This window comes from Cnephaeus nilssonii, assembly GCF_951640355.1.
Source record: "Cnephaeus nilssonii genome assembly, chromosome: 5".
NCBI classification, from domain to species: domain Eukaryota; kingdom Metazoa; phylum Chordata; class Mammalia; order Chiroptera; family Vespertilionidae; genus Cnephaeus; species Cnephaeus nilssonii.
The window spans coordinates 28,760,178-28,785,553 of NC_137076.1; the positions used below are offsets into that span (position 1 = coordinate 28,760,178).

Sequence of the window (25,376 nt, forward strand, 5' to 3'; positions counted from 1 at the left end):
CCGCGTCCAGTTCGGTGTTTCTGCGAAATGCAGCGTGACTGGGCAGCCTCTCGGCCCTCTCTGGGCCTCTGTAGTAACACTTGCATTCCTGCTTCCCAGAGCCTGGAAGTCGGGGAAAGTAGGAATGTTAATGGGGCAGACGGACCCTCCTCCACCTCCCACGTGACACGTCCCACATCACTCCCCTGGGACAGCCTCGAACGAGGCTAGGAGGCGGGGTCTGCTGAGATACCTACTGCTCCCTGGATTTCCGGACTCTTGGTGCCAGGGACTCTGATGGAAGCCTGGGATTCTAACCCACTTGGAGATCCTCACCCGTCTTTATTTATAGGTCAACAAGCACTCGGGTCCAGGCCCGTGATTCAGGCACGCTCACAGAGGTTCACGCGTCTTTACTGACTTGTGGAAGTGAGGGTTTGATGCCAGGTGTCCTTGGGGAAGTCCTGGGCTCATTTGCATTTGCTCACGGGCACTGTAGTGCTTGATCGCAGCCTGTGCTTTCGCGTATTTTTGAGAAGTTTCATTCATTCTTCTGGGTTCATGGGAAGTGACGTCTGCTTTGGGCCTGTGCTTTCTAACATGCTGAGGGGAACCCGGCCCTGTGTTCACTGGCCTCGAGGGCACGAAGAGCTGTGATTTGGGCCTGTGGTTGTAAACGTGCTTGAGAAAACCGGCCCCTTTAAATTTCTATTCGCTCATGACCAGCAAATCCTTTGAGTCAGGCCTGTGGTTCCAAACATGCTTGAGGTGTATCGTTCTCAACATCCTTTGCTTTAACTGTCGGCAGGGGTGACCCAGTCCTGAAGTTTTGTTCAAAACCTTAGAGAATGACAACCCTGCCTCTGTTGACTAACGGCACTGTGGGCTTTGGGGCCCGTGATTGCAGACACGCGTGAGGAACCCAGACCTACTAGTATGTTCCCCTACACACGGGCACTGGGTAACACCAGCACAGCCCCCCCCAGCTCCCTGGTTCGCACATCCCCAGGGTGGCCCGTCGGGTGCCCAGGGTCTCGGAATGACCACCGCGGGTTACGAATGCTCACCCCGTCTCTCCCTTTGCCGGGACAGCATCGCTCCCTGCTTTTGCAAACACGCCTTCGTGGCACACGCTCCCCCGGCACGTAGTTCACGTTGGCCCAGCCCCGTGACCGGCTGCATTTACGGTGGCAGTAGAGGCTTTCTGGGGAGCGTGGTGTGTTCAGGATGGTAGGGGCTAGGCGCGGGGTTGGGAGTTGGGGGGGGTGCGGGGGGAGACGAGCCGGGGGGGCGCCGACCCAGCTGGGGCTTCCAGGCTAACTCAACTCTTTCGTCTACCTCTCCGGCCCAGCCGGAACAAGAGCCGGGCCAGATGGGGCTCTGGGAGAGCCCTCCGAGCACCCCTGGGTCCCCACTGACTGGGCAAACTTTCTCCCCTCTCCCCACAGGGGCTCTGCAGATTGAGAGCAGCGAGGAGACCGACCAGGGCAAATATGAGTGTGTGGCCACCAACAGCGCCGGCGTGCGCTACTCCTCGCCTGCCAACCTCTACGTGCGAGGTAGGGAACGCCGTATCCAGGTCGAAGGCAGGGACCCGCCCCATCCCATCCTCCTCCTCCTGGGGCTCACAGCCTCTGGGCTCCCCTGTCCCCTGCAGACCTGAGCAGGAGGGCACCCGTGCCCAGTCGAGGCAGCACCTTGGGCCAGGCGGCGTCCCTCTCCAGACCTCAGTTTCCTCGCCTGTAAAATGGGGCAGTTTAAGTGCCCACCCCTGTGCCTTGGGATGGACGCCCGAGTGGAGTACCAGACGTGGAGGAGGGTAGCAGGAGGGAACAGGGCCGGGGTGGGGGGTGGGGGGTCAGGTCAGCCTTGAGCCTACAGGGCCGGGGGAGTCTGCAGGCCTCTGCCCCAACCCGCCCGCCCGCCCCAGTCAGCTTCTTCTGTGGTGTGTCGTGCGTGCCTCCCTTGTCATGTGCTCGCTTCGCTTCTCCAAAATCCGTGGCCTCGTAGCTCGCCTCACTGCCCCCCCCTCCAGCGCCCTCCATCTAAGAGTTGGGGAGGGGTCTTCGAGGGTGCCCCCCACGGCTGGCCCTCAGCCTTCCTGGAGTCCAGTGCTCTCTCTCCCAGTCACCCTCAGAAAGGACTCGGGGGGGCCAGCGCGAGACCAGGGCACAGCAGGCACCTGCCCCCAGCTCCGGGCTCTGTCACGCCAGCCAGGCTTCTCCCGCCCGCGGCATGGGGCTCTTGCCCCAGCCCCCTCCCCCCAAGGAAGCCCCCGGAAGCATCTACACATACTTCCTTTGGGGTCCCTTGGTCCCCTCAAAGACCCTGGGGGCTCCCCTGCCCCCAGGTGTGTCTGCGACCCCTTATCCCTATGCTGCTGCTCTTCGGTCCTTTCAGAAATTTTAACCCGCCTCCTCCACTGACTTCGTTCCTCCGCCCGCCGCCCGCCTCCCCACGGATGTTTCTGATCAGATTGGTGGTAGAAACAGCTTCTGCCTGCCTCAGGGCTGTCCCCACGGGCTCTGTGCACCTGACGCCATCACAGCCCTCCTCCAGGCCTCAGTTTCCCCATTTGACACACCAGGCCCCTGCCATTCTTCACCCGGGAGGGGGGCGGCTCCTCCCTCACCCACAGCCCACCAAGCACAGCCCTACCGAGCACACAGCCCACCGGCCCGGAAGCCGCTCCTTGGTTCTGCACCTTGGGTTTTGCATCTGTTCTCTGAGGAGGAGGCTGCATGGAGGGAGGGGACGGGGACGCGGGCGGGCGGGCGGGCGGGCAGGGGGCACGCATTTGACCCGCTGCCACGGCCCTCTGGTGAGTTATAGTGCGTCCATGGCTCCAACTGACTGGTCTTTGTCTAACCTGCTCGTTTTTCTGCAAACACCTGGGATGGGGTGTAGAAGTCTGGCAGAGGTCAAGCAGGGTGGGGGCGGGCCTCTAGCCAGGCTATGACAAGGGAGAGGGGCCTTCGTGTCCTCAGCCCCCCAGAGGTGGGGTCCCCGGCATGTGCCTCCTTCCTTTGGGGGGGGGGGTATCCAGCCTCCCAATCTTTGCCTGGGTCTCAGATGCTCCATAATTGAACTTAAAAAAGAATTGTGGAAGGCAAATATAGATTGTGTTTGTCAAGGAAGGAGTGGAGGACAGGAAAAAGGTCATTGCTGTTCTTCTTTATTTTTTAATTTTATTTTTATTTTTTGGTTTAAAGAAAAGAAAACAACAAGCGATTGCAGCTTTTAGCCTTGGGAAGTCCTCTTTTTACTCTCTGTATCTCCCCTATTTTTTCTCTCCTCCCCATGTCATTGTGTTCTGCATCAAACCCCCTTTACATCCCTCAGAGCTTCGAGAAGGTTGGTGTGTTTTTTTCTTTTTTACTTTCTTTACCCACATTTTTACATTCTGAAAGTGACACACACACACACACATGCACACACATGAAATACACACAGACACGCACATGGACACACACAAGACACGCACGTGGAAAATGATAAATGAACTAAAAAAAAAAAAAAAGAACGGAATACGAATAATAAGCGCAAAGCAAACAAAACAAAAAAACCGCCAAGCGTGAGCAAAAATCCAGAAAGACACGAAAATCTCAGCCGCGCCCAGCCCGGCCTAGGGCAGGCCGCACACATGCGATGCTTGCATTGTGGTCGCCTCTATGCATCCTGTTGGTAATGTTGTTGCTAAGTTTTTTGCACTCCTCGTCGTCATGGTAACTTGGGCCTGATGCATGCTGGGAGAATGTAAAAATTTCTCTGCATGCCACTCTTGTCGGTTCGGTTTGGTGAATTCCCAACGCCTTCTGTTGGAGTGTTTCTCGTCTTCCGTTCCGTTTTTCTCTTTTGGTTTTCTTCATTTTTCTTTCTTTATTCCTTTTATTTAATTATGAGGTATTTTTGGTTTCGTTTTGTTTCATTTTGGGGGGGAAAAAACCGATCAGTTCGTTATTTTTCCCCCCTCCCATCCCTTTCACCCGGCCCCCTCCTCCTCCAAAGCATTTTGTCTTTGGTTCTGTCTTGTGTTTCTGTGCTATTTGATTTCGGTTTCTTGGGCTGAGCTGTTCTGTGGTTGTTCTCCAAACGCATTGTGACTTAAAAGCCAGTGTTCCTGTCCCAACTACCATCTGGGAGGGTGGAAGTCCCACAGCTGGGATGCTGGGCAGAAAGTGACCGCCCGGGTTCAAGGCGGGGAGGGCAGACAGATGATGGGAGGTGGTCATAAGTTGGTGGGGTGTCATAAGCAGCCCAATTTGCCTGGCCCTCCCCAGCCAGCCCCCTTTTACCCAGATCTGGCACCTCAGCCTTGCCAGGCAGCAATGTGGGAAGGGGACTTAAGCAGGCAGGTTCCCATCCTCTGCCTCGGCGTGAGACCACCTCCCACTCCCAAACAACCCCCCAAAAAACAGGCATTTGAAGTACAGCTGAATGGGCCGTCGGCATTTTGAGTTCTTGTTCAATATGGTGACAAGTCCACATGTGGGAAGTGGCTACCTTAAACTGGACCATCCTCCCAAAATGATGCATGCTTGACAGCATTCGGAATGGCAGCTGGTGTGTGACTTTGTGGGGCCTGGCTGGGCACAGATACGGAACCGCCCATCAGAAAACGTAGCACGGCAGACTTTGGAAGTACTTCGCCAGCTATCCTGGCCTTCCGCGTCATGCCTTCGCCTTCCCAGCAGCGTCGGCCGATTCCCCCACCACCTCGCAGGCTCTGGGTCTAGTCACAGGTGTGTTTTGTCCAGAAATACAGCACGGTCACTTTCTGAGTCCCTGAGCATCAGAACTGTGGAATTCTGGAGAAAACCCAAGGGAACTTTGGACACAGCCTCTCCGCCCCTCTCTCTGCCTCCCCGATTCTCTCTGCCTTTCTCTCTGTCGGCTCTCTTTCTCTCTGTGTCTCTCTCACTCTCGCAGACCTTCAGAGATGCATGCTCCCATCATTTGCTCCCTCCCTTGAATAATGGCAAACCCTCGAGAGTCCCACGCCAACCCCCAAACCAGTCTCCAGTAATACCCATTTAGATGTCAAATCTCCAGCCCCCAGCCTCTGCCCAGCATAGAGGATCACCGAGGGCAGAGGCCGCCTCTCTGGGGTCACCTTTTCCCCCTCTTGTCCCTTTACGTAACTCCCAGTTATTAAGCCTAGGGCCAAGTTGGCAAGAGGAGTTTGGATGCAAAAAGAGGAGATGTGTTTCTCTTGTCTTTTTTAATCCACTGTGAGAGCATCAGGCTGACCCTCAAGGAAGTTCCAAAAGATGGAAGAGAGGGGTCTCCCAGCCCCTCTACCAAAATCATGTCCCAGTGAATTGGAGGTGAGGGTCTCTGAAGACCACTTGGACTTTGGGGGCAGTATTGCCTAGTGGTGAGAGCACAGACTCTGTGCTCCGGCAGACCAGGGTTCAAACCCTGCCTCTGCTTCTTGGCCGTGTGGCTTTGGCTAGCCACCATTTCCTCATCTAAACAGGAAGGGTCGTTAGTATGTCTCGCTCACAGGGTGTTGGGAGGATTCCATCAAGCTAGTGAACGCTCCTCAAGGGCCCTGTGTAGTTCATGGCACAACAGAAATGGCCGGTGGGATTGTGGTAGAACAGGGAAGTCAAGACTTCAAGCAAATGATCTGGACTAGGCACTGGCCTTGTTTGGGGACCTCGGTTTCCCTGTTACGCACTTCACAGATCCCCTGTTTGAAGAATATGGCTGATGGGAAAGTGCTTGGAAAAGAAGGGCAGAAGCTAATTCGTTTGCTCAGATCTCATTTTTTACTAGTGCTTTTCTGAGGCCATTTCATGATCTCATTTTCTCCTGGCTCCAAACCCATCCCCGTGAGATCAGTGGCCTCCCCAGAGCCACGTCTCTCCTCTTGTGCCCTGTCATTCCCCTAGGCAGTTCTGTGGCCACAGTATCAGAAGGGGGCAAAAAAAGGCCCAGTTTGGGTGCTAGGCTACCCTTGCAGATAAGAACCAGCCCACCCCCACGAGATATGGGCCACCTGGCACGTTTGTTCTGCCTTCAACGCTACAAGCATTTACATTGTTGCCAGAGCAGCCAGCCCTGGGGGTTAATTGCAAAGAATTTCCAAATCTGACTCTTTTTTTTTCAACTCACCATCACGAGCTTTGCTGATCCTGGGTTGTTTAGGGGGTGGGATATTCAGACTTGCCCTTCCCCTGAACTTCATCTCTGAGATCCAAAGGACCAGAGTCAAAACCAAGCCCGTTTTGTAATGCAGCTGGCAGCCACGCTCCCAGAACCCCCCTGGGGAGGTGCGGCCACGGCTTTTGACAAGGTGGGAAGGTGACCAGATTATATACTCCCTGGCTGTTAAAGCTGTTTTTTGTCTTGAAAATTGTAAGCCGTTAAGGGATAAATTAGTGGCCAAAGATGGTGTCTTTCCCGCTTGGTCTAGCAATGGAGCCTCATTGAACCACGATGCACAGGACCCAGTAAACGGTGGGCCACACACCTCCGTTGTGGGGACAGACACGCAGGGAGAACTCAGAGCCGCTGGAGACATGGGGAGTAACTCACTTTCCAGGGACTTACGATGAGGGTTTTGGAGGAGGCCATGTGGGGCTGGCGTCACTCACGCCGGTCTCGAATGCTGAGCTGAGCACCTGGGACTCGATGCCCATCACCAGAGGGAGATCTAGATTGCCCCATTCCGAGGCGTTCTTCAGAACCTTTCCTTTGAGACCTGTCCCCCGGTCTTTTCATATCAACTCATAGTATGGAATTTTATAGGACAGATTGTTTTTAAAATTAAATTTCTGGCACTCAAGCCATATAATTAGTGGACATGACCTCTAAGGGCTCCCCTTACCTCTTGGCCCCCCCCCCCCCCGAAACAGGAGTAGTTGAAGATATCGGGCCTGGAACCCCTCTCCCCTCCTATATCTCCAGAAAGACTTCCAGTGGGGAGTGTTGGCCAGCTCCCCAGTTCTGCCGATTATACCCAGCCACGCTGCCCCCAAGGGCCCGGACTTGACCCTGGGGGTAGGCGATGGCCGATCAGGACCCAGCCCTTCTCCTCATCCCACCCTATCCCTAGGAGAGAGGGGGCTCCAGGGTGGGCTTGGCGGGCGGCGGGAGGGAGGCGCTCTGCAGGAACACTGAGCTCTAGACACCTCTCGCCTGCTGCCTGCCTCACACTCTTTGCATCGCTGTTTCCTCTGTTTTTGGTGGGGGTGAGGGGAACATTAGATTACACCTTGTCATCTGGAAAGCCTGCGTCCCAGCTGCAGCCAAGGGGCCAGGGAGTCCGTCGATTGGCCAGATCTCATCTCATTTTCTGCTAGAACACAACAGCAAAAAAACATGGGGAGAGAGAGGGTATTAAAGAATCAACACCAATAGAAAAATCTTCAGTGCAGCAAAATGTCCAGCTCAAAATGCCAAGGCCAAGGCCGCTTGCTGGTCAGCCCGTGGGCCACGGGTCCAGCCAGGTCCCTCCAGGCCTCGCATGCTGCCTGATGGCGGAGGGAGCTGGTGGAGGGAGGAGGGAGACAGGAAGGTGGGGGTTGAGGGGGAGAGGCATAGGGCAGGCCGTACCCACCCTCCCTGGGCTACAGGCTGAGGTTCAGTGGAGAGGCTGAGAAGCGGGGTTTGAAATTAGGCCTCGGAGCCCCTCCCTCCCCCTGACAGGTGTAATCTAAGCTTCAACCCGTGGAGGCTGCAGAACTTTGGGCATCTCTCCCCTGCCCTCCCCACCCTCATCCTCATTTTGGAGTCCAGAGGAGCAGCCAGTCGCTTCTCTCACCCCAAAATGCCCAGCAGAGCCCCACCCCCACCCCTCGGAGCTGCGGCTTGCTGAACCATTGAGATGTCTGACACTGTCGAGTTCCCTTACCTAGTGCTTCAACCAGATCACCTCACTTTTGAGTTTCCCCCTTCCCCTCTCCCCCACCCTTCCCCCCTGAACCCCACTTTTGGTTTTTGAGTTTCTGCCTCTTCCTGCTTGGGGGAGGGGTCGTCTCCCGGTTGCTTTGATGGTTTTTGAGTTGTTTTTCCATGTGAATCGGGGTTTGAAGCGACCCACCCCCTCCCAAGCCCGCCACCCCCCCCCCCCCCACCGCCCACCTTCCTGACCCCTCACCCACGCGGGTCCCCCCGCTGGGACCCCCGGCTACTCGGTGATGAGAAGAGCTGGAAACGAGAGCCAGCTGCAGCGTGCTGAGGACCACGGCTGGTGTGGTCCCCTTATAACCCGCCTGGACCCTCCATTCAGGTCGGTAATTGGGGGCGGGGGTCCCGCGGGGCCACTCTGTCCCGTGGGCTCCGCGCCCACCTTACTTTCTCACCCGCACCTCAATCTCGCAGCCGGGGGTGGAAAGATGACGCGGGTGGGTGTCAGCACCAAACTGGGCAGAACACAGGGTCTGCGTCACCTGGTGCCAAAGGGCAGAGTCCTCCCCAAACTCGCGGCAAACCAGCCCTCTTCCCACGGCCCACCCTTCGAAGGGGATGGGGTGGTGAGAAAGCAAGTGGGCAACGTGTCTTAGGCGTCAGCTTTTATAGCTATTGGCAGATCCGTCTCACTGATGGCTGCTGGCCATGGTGGGGATTCTAGGCACTAAAATTACTGTGGTTGATAAATGCCCTCCCACATTTAACTGACTTACAGTTAACAACCTCACACAGCAAGTCTTTTACATATTCAAGATGTATGCCTTGTCTCTACTTCTGAAAAAAAGGTACTTTCCAAATTGTGATACTTCCTGAGGGAAGATTTAAAAAAGAAATTTTTTTTTTTTTTATTGATTTCAGAGAGGAAGGGACAGGGAGAGAGAGATAGAAGCATCAGTGCTGAGAGAGAATCATTGATTGGCTGCCTCCTGCACGCCCCATACTGGGGATCGAGCCTGCAACCCACGCAGGTGCCCTGACCGGGAATCGAACCGTGTCCTGGTTCATAGGTCGATGCTCAACCACTGCGCCACGCCAGCTGGGCGTGAGGGGAGATATTTTAAGATCAGATGTGAACAGGGTCTTTTGGGCGGGATGTTGAGCCTTACCGAGGGATAAATTGGGCTCACACTTAATCTTTAAATTCTAAAGCTAGCGCTTAAGGCCCTTTGATGTCCCAGCAATCCCTTTCCGTGTAAGCCTTTTACTGAAGGCTCTGGGCATTTATTATGATGGTTGTTGGTTATTATCCAACTGGTGGTCGCTGGGCACTATCCAGTGGACAGCTGTGCATAGGGGACGGGTACTTTTGCCCTCTTTGGTGTCCTCAGTGGGTAAGGACACACAAGGTTCAAAGAGCCAAATGCCAAGAAGGGACACCTGGCTATGATTCTGCCACCTCCCACGGGGACCGAAGAGAAGGCTCGCTTTACCCGAGGCAGGGGCCGGGCATTCCTGGCTTTGATCTCTGGCCCCGCCACTTCCTTTGTGTCTCCCAGCTTAGCCCTGGCCCCTCTCCGAGCCTCCACTCCCTCATCCACAACCGGGCATCAGAACATTTGCCTCTCAGTGTGGTTGGGGATCCAGTGAGATAGGGATTCAATAGCAATTCTTACTATTTCCTTTTTTAAATGCTTTAATTCCAGTCCATCCCCCAACTCTCCTAAAGCAGAGAATCGATTGGTCTTCCCAGCAGCCCGGAAGTCCGGCAGGAAACGGCACTCGTCCTGCGCTCGGCTGAGCTCTGTCCTAGGCACTGCCCCAGGCAGCCTAGTGGCCTCAGGATGTCACAGGTTGTCTCCACATTGCAGATGGGGAAACTGAGGCTCCGGGAGGATGAGGGGTCTTCCCAAGGCCAGAGGGCTCTGCAGCCACCGCAGTGCCCCCACCTCTGCCCGGACAGGCCTCGAGGAGCGGGTCTTCTTGTGCCATTGGTGTCTGGTCCTGTTTGCTCAGCCCTAAAGGAGAAGTGGACCTAGAGGGGCTTTATAGAGGGGACCCCAGTGGGGCCGGGCTGGTTTGCCCCGAAGGTTCTTTCTCTGCGAGGATGTCACCTTTGTGGCGCTGAGGCTCTTGGGTGCTGGGTAGGGGGGCCAGACCCTGTGTTCTGCCAGGGGTGGGGGGCACCTCCCTGGGGAAGCCACAGCCCTCCTCCTTTCAGACCCCGATTTTCAGCCCCACACCCATTCCATGTTGTTGTTGTTGTTGTTTTTCTTCTTGCTTTTGGGTGTTTTGTTTTGGAAGAATTTTTTGTTTGGTTGGTGTTTTGGATTTCTCCTTTTTTTCCGCTTTGTTTCTTCATTAGTTTCTCCTGGTTTGGACGTCGATGCTGTTTTCTGTCCTTGATTAATTAGCTCCCCGCGCTCATCCCCCATCGTGTTCCGTTTCCATGACAACGCAGCATCGGGCATCCCACTCGTATGCCTCGCTGTGGATGCTGGTGGCGGTGGCTGGCCTGGACCACGTCCGCTGGCTGGCCGGACCCCATTTTCTTCTTCCAACTCCCCTTACCCTCCACCCAGCCCTGCCAGAAAGCTGCCCCCATCTCAGAGCCCCACCCATCACACCCCCGTCTGTCTGTCAGCATGGCCCCTCTGTCTCCCCTCCCTGCCCTGCCCCCACTCCTTCCCTCAGGGGGTGCCTTCCCCGCCCTCCATCCTGTCTCCAGTGTGACTCTGGACTTTTCGTGGGGCTTCCTTTTCCGAAGGGTTGCCAGCATCTTGGCCCTCCTCCCTCCCCCCACGGAGCTCCCCCCGTCTCTCTGCCTCCATTCAGGGGTTCAGAAAACAGAGGTTGGGGTTTCGACTGGGAACCCAGGCTGCAAGAGCAGGAACCAGGCTGCCTCAGTTTACCCCCTGTAGCCCCCTCCTCTGTAGAGCAGACCACACCCCCTACCAGCACCCTCTTAGGGTGCAGCTGTACCCCTTCACCCTGTGGAAATGAGAGGCAGGTTGGAACGCGGACAGTCACGTGGCCCTGTGCTGCCTTTGGAGACTCCATTCTGTCCTCCCCACAGTTAGAGACCAGACTCCTTGGCCCACCCAGGGCTGGGGACCTGCCCACGTGGCTTCCTGAGGTCCCGGGTCTTAGCCAGGGATAAGCTCTCTCTGGCTGGAAGGATTTACCAGACTACCCTCAGTCCTTCCCACGGCGTACGCCTCCCCAAGGGGCAGCAAGCCATTTGGAAGTTCAGGTGCCTGTGAGCATGAGCCCCTTCCTTCTCCCACACCCCAGCCCAGAAACCTGTCCAACTTCTGAAAATGGAGCCCCCGAAACATGTCCTGCTGCCTTCGTGGTCTGCAAGATGGGGACCGAAGGCTGCATCCGCTTCCCTGCTAAGAAATGCACAGAACATGTCCCTGTTTTTCTCAGCGTTCAAGTTCATTCCCCACGTTTATTATTATTATTATTATTATTATTATTATTATTATTATCGTTGTTGTTGTATTCTGCCAGGGCTGTGATGTGACAATGTGGCATGTCACATTGGGTCACATCCGCTAGAATTAATATGCAGCATTGAAGTGGGCCCCCTCCCTCCTCCTCCTTTCTCTGTCTCTCCCTCCCTCTCTCTGTCCCTCTCCCTGTGTTCTCTCTTTCTCTTGCCTCCCCTGTCTCTTCTCTCTGGCACCCACATGAGTATGCACTAAGGCCCCTGAGATCCAGGCCTCTCCCATGCATTAGCTCTCTCTCCATTCCTCTTCCTGCCTCTCTCTCTCTCTTTTTTCTCTCTCTCTCTTTCTCCTTCTCTCAACCAATCTCTTTTGCATGCTGTTTGTGACTCTGAGAGCTGCATTTATCAATGGAAACTTGTGAGATCCGACAGAAGCTTTTAGAAGGGTTTCTATACCCAAAAACCACAAAAATTTCATTAGAGTTTCTCATCTTTTCCTGGAGGGCCCCCGGGGAAGTGGGCGGGGCCCTTGTCACCAGGGGGAAGAGGGGGGGGCGCTGAGATTCCCAGCCCCCTGTGCCGCCTGGTTCCAACTCTTCCCCTGACCTCCCCTCTTCATCCTGTCCTTCCCAGAGCCCCCCACATGCAGCCAGGACCCTCCGAAGCTCCCCACTTGGGAGAGCGAGTTGAGGGTCAACTCCCTGAAGCCACATCTGTCATCAAAGATGAGAAACAGCTGATAAATTTTTGTGTTCGTAACTGTGCTGTGACCAGGCCTCTGGTCTCTGAAACCCTGTTGCTATGAAATAATGCTTCATGTCTCTGATTCTATATCGATATATCTCTATTGTTTGTGAAGTACCTTCCTTTGAAGTTTTGGTTTCTTTGTGTTGGAATTTGGTTTTTTAATTTGGTTTCTTTGTTTTCTTTTCATTTGGAATTTTAAAAAAATTCAACTGGGGAAAAGGAAACAGCCCTGTTTATATTTAAATTGTTTTCCACTTTTTCCCCCTTTTTTTTCTTTCTTTCCTTCCTTCCTTTCTATCTTTCTTCTTGCTTTTCTTTCTTTTTCCCTCTGCATTCTGTCTCCCCCCCAACACCCAACCCCACTCATCTCCCTCCTGCCCCCAGTCCGCCGCGTGGCTCCTCGATTCTCCATCTTGCCCATGAGCCACGAGATCATGCCAGGGGGCAACGTGAACATCACCTGTGTAGCCGTGGGCTCGCCCATGCCATATGTCAAGTGGATGCAGGGGGCTGAGGACCTGACACCCGAAGATGACATGCCCGTGGGTCGGAATGTGCTGGAACTCACGGATGTCAAGGACTCTGCCAACTACACATGTGTAGCCATGTCCAGCCTGGGCGTCATCGAGGCTGTGGCCCAGATCACAGTGAAATGTAAGCAGGGGGCGTGGGGAGGCAGGGGGGCCCCTGATCCTGGTGCAGGTGATGGGGTACAGGTAGAACACCTCTGAGTTTTGGCTTTGGACGTTCTTGGCTTTGAAGGGGATAGTTCTGTGGTCATATGTTTATTGCTTATACATTATTCTGGGCCTGCCCCCATGGAATGAGGCATGGTCTTGCTCTGTGGACCTCACAGTCCAAAGTGGGAAACACCTGTGTAGCCATGTAGCTATGATACAGGCTGGTTAGGGCTGTGATGGGGGCCACATAGCGCCATTCACACCCCCAGAGTAAAGGTCCCATTTCCCAGGAAAGTGAGGTCAGGGAAAGACTTTAAATTGAAAGGGAGTAAGCCAAAGGAGATGGAGCATAGTTTTAAGAAAAGGAACAGCTTATGTAAAGACTCAGAGAGATCGGGAGGGTAAGGTGTGAGGACGGCAGATTCTCCCTATGTCTCAAGTTTGTGGTGAGATTCAGAGGAAGGTACCCACAAATATTTTTCTAGCTTTAGAACAGGGGCCAGCAAACTGCAGCCCTCAGGCTGAATCTGGCCCTCAACTTGTTTTTATAAAGTTTTATTGGCACACACCCATTTGTTCATGCCTTGTCTATAGAAGCTTTCTGGCTACAAAAGCAGAGCTTAGTCTCAACAAAGGCCTGCAAAGCTAAAAGTATTTACTGTCTGAGCTTTTGCAGGAAAAGTTTAATGAGCCCTAGGTCAGCTGGTTTGTTGGTCATTTTGCCGAGGGATTGAACTCTTGGTGAATGCTTCCTGAGGCCGGTGTGGAGAAAGCCACAATTATCCAGGTGCTGAGACACAGCTGTAAACAACACTTGGACCCTACTGGTGGGGTGGACGGACACATGTGAAAATGAGATAACCTATGTGGTGATAGGAACTGGGCAAGGTAGCTTCTAGCCTAGGTGGTGAGTGAAGGCTTAAGGAATGGATTTAGAAGGAGCTGGCCATGTGGCCATCTGGGCATTCCAGGTACTGGAACAGCAAGTGTGAATGGGAACAGACAGAAGGGCCCTGTGGCTGAGCAGAGTGAACCAGAGAGCTGTGTTTCCTTCAAACGTGAATATTTTTCTTAAACAGCAAATATTCTTTTAAAGTAAGTGTTTTCAGCTTTATGGGCCATCTAGCCTCTGCTGCAGCCACTCATTTCTCCCATCCCAGTGGAATAGTGGCCATTGGCCGTAAGTAAGTGCCGCTCCAATAGAACGGTATTTACGAAAGCAGGTGCCAGCCTTTGGACCGGCGTTTGCTGACCCGGCTCCAGGTGATGGGACAGGGGTCCTTGGGCCCGATGTCACTGCCGAGGGAACCAAGGCTCAGAGAGAGCAGTGGTGTAGCTGAGAGTGACACAGCGTTCCGGGCCCGTAGGAAGCGGCCCATGACCATGCCCCCCACCCACAGCTCTCCCCAAAGCCCCCGGCACGCCCGTGGTGACAGAGAACACGGCGACAAGCATCACCATCACGTGGGACTCGGGTAACCCAGACCCCGTGTCCTACTACGTCATCGAGTATAAATCCAAGAGCCAAGACGGGCCGTACCAGATCAAAGAGGACATCACCACGACGCGGTACAGCATCGGGGGCCTGAGCCCCAACTCCGAGTACGAGATCTGGGTGTCAGCCGTCAACTCCATCGGCCAGGGCCCCCCCAGCGAGTCGGTCGTCACCCGCACGGGCGAGCAGGCCCCAGCCAGTGCACCGCGGAACGTGCAGGCCCGCATGCTGAGCGCCACCACCATGATCATCCAGTGGGAGGAGCCCGTGGAGCCCAACGGCCTGATCCGGGGCTACAGGATCTACTACACCATGGAGCCCGAGCACCCTGTGGGCAACTGGCAGAAGCACAACGTGGACGACAGCCTGCTGACCACGGTGGGCAGCCTGCTGGAGGACGAGACCTACACCGTGCGCGTGCTGGCCTTCACCTCCGTGGGCGACGGGCCCCTCTCGGACCCCATCCAGGTCAAGACGCAGCAGGGAGGTGAGGTGCCTGCAGGAGGTGTGGCTCCTGTGGGGGAGCAGGATTCGGGGTCCCCCGGCAGAGGGAGAGGCCGCGGTGCAGCGGTGACGGGCAGCTGGCTGATCTCGCCTGGACGCCACAAAGTGGTGGGTTTGTCCCACACGGCGCTTTAAAATACCTTCGTGCCAGCGTTTCAAAGCAGGAGGTTGTCCTAGAAAACCCGAATTTCTGGCTTCCCTTGGAAAGTCTAGTTTGGCTAGCCCGCGGGGCTGCAGTCAGACACCCAGATAGCTCCCCGCCGTTTCCAGTCATTCTTCACGGCCGGGCCGTGGGCGTCTGAGAGCCCCGACCGCTGCTCTCACTGGAGAGCTGCATGCCGCCGTCTCGAAATAACCCAAAGGCAGTGGGCTGGGCTCCGGCCTCTCAGATGGAAGGACGGCGGGGTGGCGGGGAGCCATCTAGGTGTGTGGGACCCCAGCTTTCTGCCAGTTTCTCGTCCTTTCCTCATGGGCTCAGGCTTTCTGAACCCCAAATCCAGGAAGACTGAGGCAACCCACGCGAAGGGACGGGAGGGTTGGGGCTCTGCCCCCCACAGAGGAAAGGATGGAGCTGCACATTCCAAGTAGCGTCCCCACCACCTTCTCTGTCACTTAATGTGGGGGGCGGGGAAGGTTTGAAAAGGGGGTTTGTAAATGTTTTTTCCATTGGACGCAGCGAGGGTGGGAGAATTGAGGTGGACGGCTGACAACAAGAGGGCAGTAGGGGCTTCTGGGAACATAGGAGTAGTGAGAACAGTGGGAGAACATTCTGGAAGCGTTCGGAGACAAGCAGCCTGAGCTCCACGGGACTCGGAGGGGAATGCGGGCGCCCGGCAGGTCAGGTCCCCGGGGTGAACCCCGCCCCGGCCTCCCCCATCGCGGTTCCTCTGCCTCCCCCAGTGCCTGGCCAGCCCATGAACTTCCGGGCCGAGGCCAAGTCTGAGACGAGCATCGGCCTCTCGTGGAGCCCCCCACGGCAGGAGAGCATCGTCAAGTATGAGCTCCTGTTCCGGGAAGGCGACCACGGCAGAGAGGTACCCGGAGGCCCGTGGGGGGCGAGGCGGCAGGGCGCTCACTGGGCCCCCTCGCCTGCTGGCGCGTCCTCCCGTGTCCCCCTGACGTCTGGGTGTTTCTCTTCCCCCTGCCCTTTGCCCCCCGTGTCGCTCATTTTCCCTCCTCTCTCCTTTCTGTTTCTCCGTCTCCGTCTCCGTGTCTGTCTGTTCCCCCGCCCCTCTGCCCCCTTGTCTCTCTCTCCTCTCCTGTGTCTCACTCTGTAATGCATTGGTGTCTCTCTCTGTGCCTCTCCATTTCCCTTTTTCTGTCTTTTTGTCTTTCTGTCTCGTTCGTCACCTCTGTCTGATATGTCTGTTTCCCTCTCTGTTTCTCTGTGTGTGTCTGTTTATGTCTCTGTTGGCATTTCTTTGTCTGATTCTCTGTGTCTCTCTCTGTGTATGTCTCCATTTCTCCGGTGTCTCTCTCTGCCCCGGCCCCTGCCCCTGCTCCCAGGTCGGGAGGACCTTCGACCCGGCCACAGCGTTCGTGGTGGACGACCTCAAGCCCAACACGGAGTATGCCTTCCGCCTGGCGGCACGCTCCCCACAGGGCCTGGGCGCCTTCACCTCGGTGGTGCGGCAGCGCACGCTGCAGTCCAGTAGGTGTCTCGCGGACCCCGCCCTCGTCTTCTGGGGGGACCTCGGCCGACGCAGATGGCCCCTGTGCATTGACCCAGGAGGAAGGATCCTGCTGTAGGGGTGGGGGGGGCGCCTCTGGCTCACCCCTCCTGGCTCCTCGACCTCAGACATGTCCACGGGCGCTGCCCTCGCTTTCCCCCCAGGGCAGGGGGTCCTACAGGCTCTGGTTGCTGTGTCTCTGGGACCAGTTTTGTGGTTTTGCCCTTCGTTTGGGAGGAGTTGCTGACGGCACCTCTTTCCCTTCCTCTCCCTGATCTGGGACTAATGAGAGGGGTGCATGTGGCTGTAACAGCTCGCACCCCAGGTGGCCCTTCCCCCAACACAGGGTCTTCATGACCGAGGACGGGGTGGTGGGAGCCAGAGCCTAGGATAGCACAGGGCCCACTACAGGGCTCTCAGATTCCCAGCGTTCTTTGCTGTGCCTGCCCGGCCTTCCTGTCACAAGCCAGTTCCCTTCTGGCCAGGACCCTGCAGCCGGGAGCTGGCTCTGGGCCACACCGTGGCCCCGGCACCGCCCTCCCTGCCTCCTCCGAACCCAGGTCCTCCACACGCCCCTCCTGCTGCGTCCCTGCCTCCCTCTCTTTCCTCTGCTCTCTCCTCTCTGCTCAGCGTGGCCTGGTGTGGCCTCTGGCGTGGCCTCCGCTGCTGCGGCCTTCGTCGAGGAGGCCCTCCTCCCCTCCCACTTCTCAGTCAGTCGCGTTAGCCACCCAGGCCTCCCTGCTCTGACGTTCCAGCCCGCCTAGGTGTGTGCTCCCGGGCGAAGTCTCGGGTCAGTCGAGAATAACAGCAACTCGGGCCAGGGCATCAGCCACTGGGATCGGGGGCCTTGGAGATGCACCCCCACACACAGCCTTCCCCTCCTCCCCCCAACCCCCCTCCGTGCCGAGCCGAGCGCTCTGCAGGTCACAGGCGTCTGGGCGTGTTTGTGCGTGAGGCGATCAGTGAGGGTGTCCTGTGGCTCGGGTGGCCACGTGAGAGACCGGCACGGGTGCCGTGAAGGTGAGTACGCGCTGGTCTCAAGCAGGTTCACAAAGACGGCCCACCCTGTGTGCTCCCACCTGCCCCGCCGCTCTGGGCTGCACGGACAGGCCAGAGCCCAAATTCACCCCCCCGCCCCCCAATCTACCCCACAGCCAAGAAGCATGCCTGCTCAGACATCTTACTGCTTTTCGTTACCGCCTCGCACAGTGCCTGGCACACAGTGGATGCTGCGTCAAAGGCCTCTGCTGTTTCTGTCTTTATGACGCCCCGAGTCCCGTGTTTGTGTTTCTGTCCACACCCACCCCCTCCCAAGATGCTGTGCAGGTTGGGCCGGATTGTGAAGGAGGCGGCCTCCAGGGTCGTCGACAAAGCGGCTTTGGCCCAGCATTGCGGACCTCGGGGGCGGCCCAGGACAGGGACCAGGGACTGGGGGAGAAGGGACTCCACTTCTCGCCCTGAGACGGGTGGGGCCTGAGAGAACGACAGCCGAGACTCAGGGCCAGGCGTATCCCGGGGGCTGCGGGCTGCTTAGGCTGAACTCAAGGGTAGGTGGAGGCCAGACCACTCAGCCGTGGGTCTCCCCAGACACCGTCCCGCCTGCCTGCCTCGTCGGCACCTGTCCGGAGCTGCTGCGGCCGCACTGGGGCCGGAGCAGGGCTGTAGGCCCGCTTGCGTCTGGAGACCCACCCAGAGCTGGGTCTCGCCTGGTAGCTCAGCGTTCGCCATTCCCTCCCTCGTAAGAAAGTCTTATAGGTTAGCAGTTGAAGAGTGGAAGGTAGGTAACCAGACTGGGAGTGCTCTGGAAGGCGTCCTTCTTTTATTATGGTTTTCCTCATCATCATCATCACTATCACTGTTGTTTTGTATTTTATTATGGTTTTGGTTTTATTTTTCCTCCCCCTTTCTCAGTGAATCCATTCCTTCCGGCACATTCCTTGAGTGGTTTTTTCACTCTTGCCTGATGATTCCCTTGGGCATTTTTGGTTGGGGTGGCTGGTCAAGAAATGGGGGAGGGGACCCTAAGTGTCTATTTTTGAAGGAGGGACCCCCAAGTGTCTAGTTCTGGTATTTCACTTTAAGGGAGGCTGGAGGGTGATTCTGGTTGAAGCCAGTCACTGGAGTGCCTTGGGTTCTCTCATCACCCTTTGAAGATGGGGCTTCCAACTCATCTCTGGATCCCCGGGTCGAGCACAGGGTGTGCCTGTAGTCGATGCTCTATAAACACATGTCCAGTGGACAGGGAGGCTGGCATGATGGGGAAGGTGCTCGGTGCGAGGCCAGTGACTTTCGGGGCCTCCCTCTAGCAAGGCTGACTCTTGAGTCCTGGGCAGCCGCGGGAGTGTGGCTCCAGCCACCCTCAACTGGCCTGAGCTGAGAGAAGGTACAGGCTGAGGTCAGTCTTCCCAGCCTTAAGCTGAGAGAGTCCGTGGAGAACAGCTGAGCTCAGATTTAGATCCTTGCCATGTAACCTTGGGCAGGCAACTTGCTATTTTTTGGTCTCAGTTTTTTCATCTGCAAAATGGGAGGTGATCTATAAAAAGCACCAGTATGGGTGGGGGCCTGGCTGTGTACACAGTAGGTACTCAATCAGTGATAATAGGAAACCAAGCAGCTGTGTTTTGAACCTGCTTTCCCCATCTGTAGCATGGGGTAGGGCTATAGGGGTGATAGATCTGGCTCCCTAGGAGAGTCATGAGTATTAAATGAGGTATGATCAGTAGGATGCATTTTGAGTCTATAGAAGACTTAGGGTGCTGCGTGGGCAAAAAAGGTGCATAGAACTTGAGGTTTATTATCAGTAATGCCCATAACACAGGGCCTGGCCCATTGTAGGTGCTCAACCCATGGAGACTATTGCTGTTATTTCATAAAGCCTTTTAACACACAGAATGTGCTTAATATGTGGTAACTGTCACTGTAGTACATTGCCTAGCACACAGTAGATGCTTCATATATACAGCTGCTGTTTTAAATCTAAACACGGATTGTCACAGTGCTGGGCATATAGTTGGCATTCAATGAATGGATGGTATTAGCAGTTTGTCACAAGGTTAACCTCATGCCAGGTGCACAGTAGGTACTCAAAACATGGAGGCTACTATTCTGCAAAGCCTTTGTTTGACACAATGTCTGGCATACAATCTGCTCAATAAGTGGTGCTTTCTTTTTTTAAAAAAATATATATTTTTATTGATTTCAGAGAGGAAGGGAGAGAGAGATAGAAACATCAGTGATGAGAGAGAATCATTGATCGGCTGCCTCCTGCACACCCCCTACAGGGGATCGAGCCTACAACACAGGTATGTGCCCTTGACCGGAATGGAACCTGGGACCTTTCAGTTCACAGGCTCTATCCACTGAGCAAAACCATCTAGGGCAAGTGGTACTTTCTTAAAAGAGGTTGGCCTGGTGCTAGGCACAAAGTAGGTGCTCAGATGGAAGCCATTGTCAGTCTGAAAGGGCCTTACATGCTGCTGGAGCACAGATTTTGCTCAAAACGTGGAGTTATTATCTGCAAAGCCCTTGGCATCATGTGTACAAATAGTAAGCGCTCAATAAGAACTATTACCGTTTTTATAGGCCCTTGGCATAGTGTCTGGCACACAGTAGGTGTGCTTAATACATGGGAACTACTACCGTTATCCAATAAAGCCCTCAGCATAGTGCCTGACATACAGTAGGTCCTTAATGTATGGGGACTACTGTTACTGCATTAACAGTTCTTGGCACACAGTAGGTGCCTAAGAAGTGAGAACTGTTAATCTTCTACAAGGCCCTTAGTACAGTGCCTAGCACATGGTAAGTGTTTAATATAAGGGAATTGTTACTGTTTTTCAGTTAGCCTCCTAGCACAATGCCTGGCACACAGTAGGTGCTGCATAAAAGGCAATGCTATTTTTATCTTTAGAGGGCTGTTATGATGCCCCACCCATAGTAGGTGCTCAGTAAATAAGACTTACTGTTGATCTGTAATGCTTAGTGTAGTGCCAGATGCACAGTAGGGGGTCAAAACAGAACTCTGATCAGAACTCTGATTAATAAAGACCTTGGCACACAGTAGGTGCTAAATATGGGCTGTGTTCTCTATAAAGCCCTGAACCTAGGATTAACACAGTAGGCACTTGCATTACTCTGGTATAGTCCTTGGCAGGCTAACTGGTACACAATAGTTTGCTCAAGACATTGGCATCATTTTCAAGTGAGGCCGAGACAGTGATCCTGGTTGCTGTAAGCCATGGGGGTAGCCTCTAGAGTCTCTGGTAGAACAGGTGTTCAGTAAATAGATGCTTTTACTGTTAACCCATGAAGCACTTAGCACCATGCCTAGCACATAGTAGGTACCCAATAAATGGAAATGGGGCTTTTACTGCTATTCCCTGGCAGTATTATTCTCCTGGCATACAGTAGGTGTTCAGTAAATAAATGTGCTTACTATTATCCTACGAAGCTCTAGCACAATGCCTAGCACATAGTAGGTGCCCAATAAATGTGGCTTTTATTGTGTTACCTAGCATAGTACCTGGCGCACAGTAGGTGTTCAATAAATAAGTATTTTGCTATTATTCTGTGAAGCCCTTGGCATGGTGCTTGGCACACAGTAATTACCTAATGGGTCTTTCTTTTTTATTATTATTCTCACTCGAGGACATGCTCTTGATTGATTTTAGGGAGAGAGGAAAGGAGAAGGGAGAAAGAGAGAAAGAAACATGGATGTGAGAGTGAAGCATTGATAGGTTGCCTCCCACATGCGCCCTGAACAAGGATTGAACTGCAGCCTGGGCATGTGCCCTGACTGGGAATTGAACCCGAGACCTTTTGGTGTATGGGACGACACTCCAACCAACTGAGCCATACTGGCCAGGGCTTTTATTGCATTTCCACTTGGCACGGTGGCTGCCACACTGTAAGTGCTCAATAAATAGGGCGTTTATCGCTATTCCCTGGCAGTGGTATCCCCTGGCACACAGTTGGTATTCAGTAAATAAATGCATTTACTGTTATCTGATGAAGCTCTTAGCACCATAGGTGCCTAGCACACAGTTGGTGTCTAATAAATGGGGCTTTTATTGCTGTTCCTCTGACCCACAGTAGGTGTTCAGTAAATCAATGTGTTTACTGTTATACCATCCCTGGTGGTGCGCCTGGCACACAATAGGTACCCAGTAAATGGAGTTTTTGCTATTCTTCTGGCACAGTGCCTAGCAACACAGTAGGTGTTCAATAAACATTTTACTGTTATTCTGTGAAGCCCTTGGCACATAGTAGTTACCTAATAAATGGGACTTTATTGCTTTTCCACTTGGTATGGTGGCTGGCGCACAGTAGGTGCCCAGAAAATGGGGCTTTTATTGTTTTTCCTCTGGCAAAATATCTAGCACATAGTAGATGTTTGATTAAAAAGTACATTTAGCCTGGCCGGTGTGGCTAAGTGGTTTAGCATTGACCCATAAACCAGGAGGTCACGGTTCGATTCCCGGTCAGGGCACACAGGGACTATTACCGTTATCCAGTAAAGCCTGCAGCACAGTGCCTGACATACAGTAGGTTGTGGGCTGGATCCCCGGGAAGGGACGTGCAGGAGGCAGCCAATCGATGATTCTCATCATTGATGCTTCTGTCTCTCTCTTCCTCTCCTTTCCTCTCTTCTGAAATCAATAAAAACATTTTTTAAAAAGTACATTTACTATTCTATGAAGCATTTGGCATGATGCTTGGTGTAATATGGGGATTCAGTAAATAGGTTGTTTTTTTAAATCCTCATTCAAGGATATGTTTTTACTGATTTTAGAGAGAAAGGAAGGGGGAGGGGTCGATGTGAGAGAGAAGCACCAATTGGTTGCCTCTCACACTCGCCTTGACTGGGGATCGAACCTGCAACCTAGGCATGTGTCCTAACGGGGAATCAAACCCACAACCTTTTCGGTGTACAATGTTCCAACCAACTGAGCCATCCAGCCAAGGCAATAAATAGATGCTTTTGCTGTTATTCTGTGAAGCCCTTGGCACCATGCCTGGCACACAGTAGGTGCCTAGTAAATGGGGCTTTTATTGCTATTCCACTTGGCGAGGTGCCCGACACATAGTGTGTACCCAATAAATGGGGCTTTTATGGCTGTTCCTCTCATCACAATGCCTGGCACACACGTGTGCTCCACAGGGACTGTGGCGGCCCACTACCTAAGACCTACTATGTGTCAGCTAGGTTCAGCCACGTAAGTGAGTGCAGTGTTCTTGGCCAGCCCTCCCAGCCCCCACCCCCACCCACCCATCTCACCTTTGGTTGACACCCGCTTCTTTTGGGTTCGACTTCTCTTTGCTTTGGTCCTGTTTTGTTTGTTATCATCTTCTTTTTTATTTTCTCTTTCCCATCTTTTGTTTCCCCGTCCCCTCCCTGCCCATCCCGCTCCCTTCCCCACCCCCACGTTCTTCCCCCTCCAATAGAACCGTCTGCCCCCCCTCAAGATGTTAAGTGTGTCAGCACACGCTCCACGGCCATTTTGGTAAGTTGGCGCCCGCCACCGCCGGAAACACACAACGGGGCCCTGGTGAGCTATAGCGTCCGCTACCGACCGCTGGGCTCGGAGGACCCGCAACCCAAGGAGGTGAACGGCATCCCCCCGACCACCACTCAGATCCTGCTGGAGGCACTGGACAAGTGGACGGAGTACCGCATCACGACTGTCGCTCACACAGAGGTGGGACCAGGGCCCGAGAGCTCGCCCGTGGTCGTCCGCACCGACGAGGACGGTAAGCACCGCCCTGGCCTGGGGACCCCTGCAGGCCCCGCCCGCCCGCCTCGGAGCCTCCTGTCTGGAAAACTGGGCTGGCTGGTGGCCCAGAGGTAGAAGCCACTGTCACGAGAGGGAGACGCGAAGCCAGCTCTCACCCCGAGAAACCCTGGCTCCTGGGCTTGGAATTCTCTGTTCTAGCCCTTTGGGCGCCATCGGCTCCCTGAGCCTTGTGCCTGGGAAGTGGAGCTGGCACCCCCGGCACTTGGTCCAGTGGTAGAAACCACGGAACCAAATGTAAGAAGCAGCAAGTAGCACTTGCAGAAAACCTATGGTCCCTCACCCCAGAAACCTACCGTTCAGACTTCTCTTGGGATGAGCCCAGATCTGCGGCTTCTTGGGTCTGACCCCTCCTACCTAAGCGTAGGCTGACTGTGTGCTGATAACATTTAACCACCAGCTATTGGGAGACAGAGAGACCGATTTGTACCGTTGGTCAAATTCCGGGGTGTCGGTATTCCTGCCGCGGCCCGTTGCGAGGTAGAAAGTTTTAAGCTGCAAAGTGAGATGGATGCTGAGGGCCTGGGGCTGGATGAAGCGGGGAGCTTCCCCAATAACACGGAGCCCCTTTGAGCCCCTGGTTTGCTTTCCGAGCCATGGCCCTGGAAGGTCGGGTGGGCAGCCCCACATTGTGTCGGAAGCAGCTCTTCATGAGGGGAGTGTGGGGGGGTGGGCCGCCCCGATCTGGGGGCTGGCTGAGAAAGAGCTCCGGTGCCCAGTGGGCAGCTGCACTGCCTGGGGTCAGACCCTGCTTTGCCTCTTTCTAACCCTGTGACCATGGAGTCCACTCTCTGGGCCTCGGTTCCCCATCTGTAAACGGGAATAGAGCCCCCATGCGGCAGGCGTGCTGTGGGATGGTGGAGTCTGCCTGCGGTTCTTAGAAGCGAGGGTGCCCTCTCATGTCAGGCGGCCCTGGGAGGGAGCCATGGGCACTGGGCTGCGCAGTTGCCCGTCTGTAAATGGTGGTGTGCGCTTAGGGCGCCCAGTTAATCAGCAGCCACTTGTCACCCCGGCATCGGGCAGCTGCCCGGGGCAAGGCCGGGCGCCCCAGTAACGCCACCCCCCACCCTCCCCTTCGTTCCTGCTTCCCTCCTCCCCCTGCCAGTGCCCAGCGCGCCGCCGCGGAAGGTGGAGGCGGAGGCGCTCAACGCCACGGCCATCCGCGTGCTGTGGCGCTCACCCTTGCCAGGCCGGCAGCATGGCCAGATCCGCGGCTACCAGGTCCACTACGTGCGCATGGAGGGCGCTGAGGCCCGGGGGCCGCCGCGCATCAAGGACATCATGCTGGCTGATGCCCAGGTGGGCGGGGCTCTGGGGCAGGGCCTGGGAGGGTGGCGTTCCGGGGGGTGGGGATGTGCCCCACCCCTGCGCTCCTGCCCTCTCGCTGCTTCTCTCTCTGGCCACCCCGCTCATCTCCTCCTCTCTCCCCTGCCGCCTCCTCCCACGCTCAGTGGGAGACGGATGACACGGCCGAATATGTAAGTAGTGCCCTCTGGCCACTGGCGTGCTCTTGCCTGGGGCCGTGCCTTGCTGTTCTGTGACACCCACCCCTGCACGCCCCTTGTCAAAGGGTCTCCTCCCCTGGGTCCCCGATGCACCCCTCTTGGAGCTAGCAGTCTCAGTTTTCACATCCGGCAAATGGGCACAGCCGCCCCAGGGGCACCTGCGGGGGACCCCAGAGGAGTGACCTGGACACAAGACAGGTCATCCCTTCCTTCTTACCTGGGGAGCCCCTGGATCCCAGTTTCTCTCTCTCTCTCACACACACACACACACACACTGGCCGTCTTCACCACCAAGCCTTTGCACAAGCTGTCCCTGAGGCCTGGGATGCCTTTCCTACAGTGCCCACCCACTCCTCCACCCCACCGCCTCCCCTGTCGGACCCAGACCAGAGCTGGGCCACTTTCCAACCCAGCCTGACCCTTCTGTCACCTGCTGCAGCCTTCCCTGACCTAGAAACTTCTCTCTCTGTTCCAAGTGTCCACTTCATTCTGGCCCTTGGGCGAGGGAGGGGCAGGGGACCGGGGTTAGGAAGGCCTGTAGCACCACTGTCTTCCTCCTCCCACGCGTGTTCCGGAGGCCCTGAGCCAGGGCTGGGATTGCTGTGTGACTCGGGGCCGGTCGCTGCCCCTCTGGGCTGTCTTTCTGCCTTTCCTGTGGAGGCCACAGGCTCTTCTGAGAGCCCCAGGCCTGGTG

General features: G+C 55.3%; 1 protein-coding gene across 3 annotated transcripts in view; it reads left to right on the forward strand.

Annotated features, from left to right (window-relative positions):
• Nucleotides 1-25,376, forward strand: part of PTPRS (protein tyrosine phosphatase receptor type S) — a 66,527-nt gene that overhangs the window by 21,176 nt on the left and 19,975 nt on the right. For 2 of the 3 annotated variants that reach the window (XM_079773231.1, XM_079773232.1), the window contains exons 6-12: nucleotides 1,428-1,538; nucleotides 12,422-12,691; nucleotides 14,118-14,699; nucleotides 15,617-15,750; nucleotides 16,223-16,367; nucleotides 22,831-23,136; nucleotides 24,283-24,476. In XM_079773231.1, the coding sequence (XP_079629357.1) occupies nucleotides 1,428-1,538; nucleotides 12,422-12,691; nucleotides 14,118-14,699; nucleotides 15,617-15,750; nucleotides 16,223-16,367; nucleotides 22,831-23,136; nucleotides 24,283-24,476 (1,742 nt within the window). The remainder of the gene's footprint in view (nucleotides 1-1,427; nucleotides 1,539-12,421; nucleotides 12,692-14,117; nucleotides 14,700-15,616; nucleotides 15,751-16,222; nucleotides 16,368-22,830; nucleotides 23,137-24,282; nucleotides 24,477-25,376) is intronic. The other variant, XM_079773233.1, reaches the window with a different exon arrangement.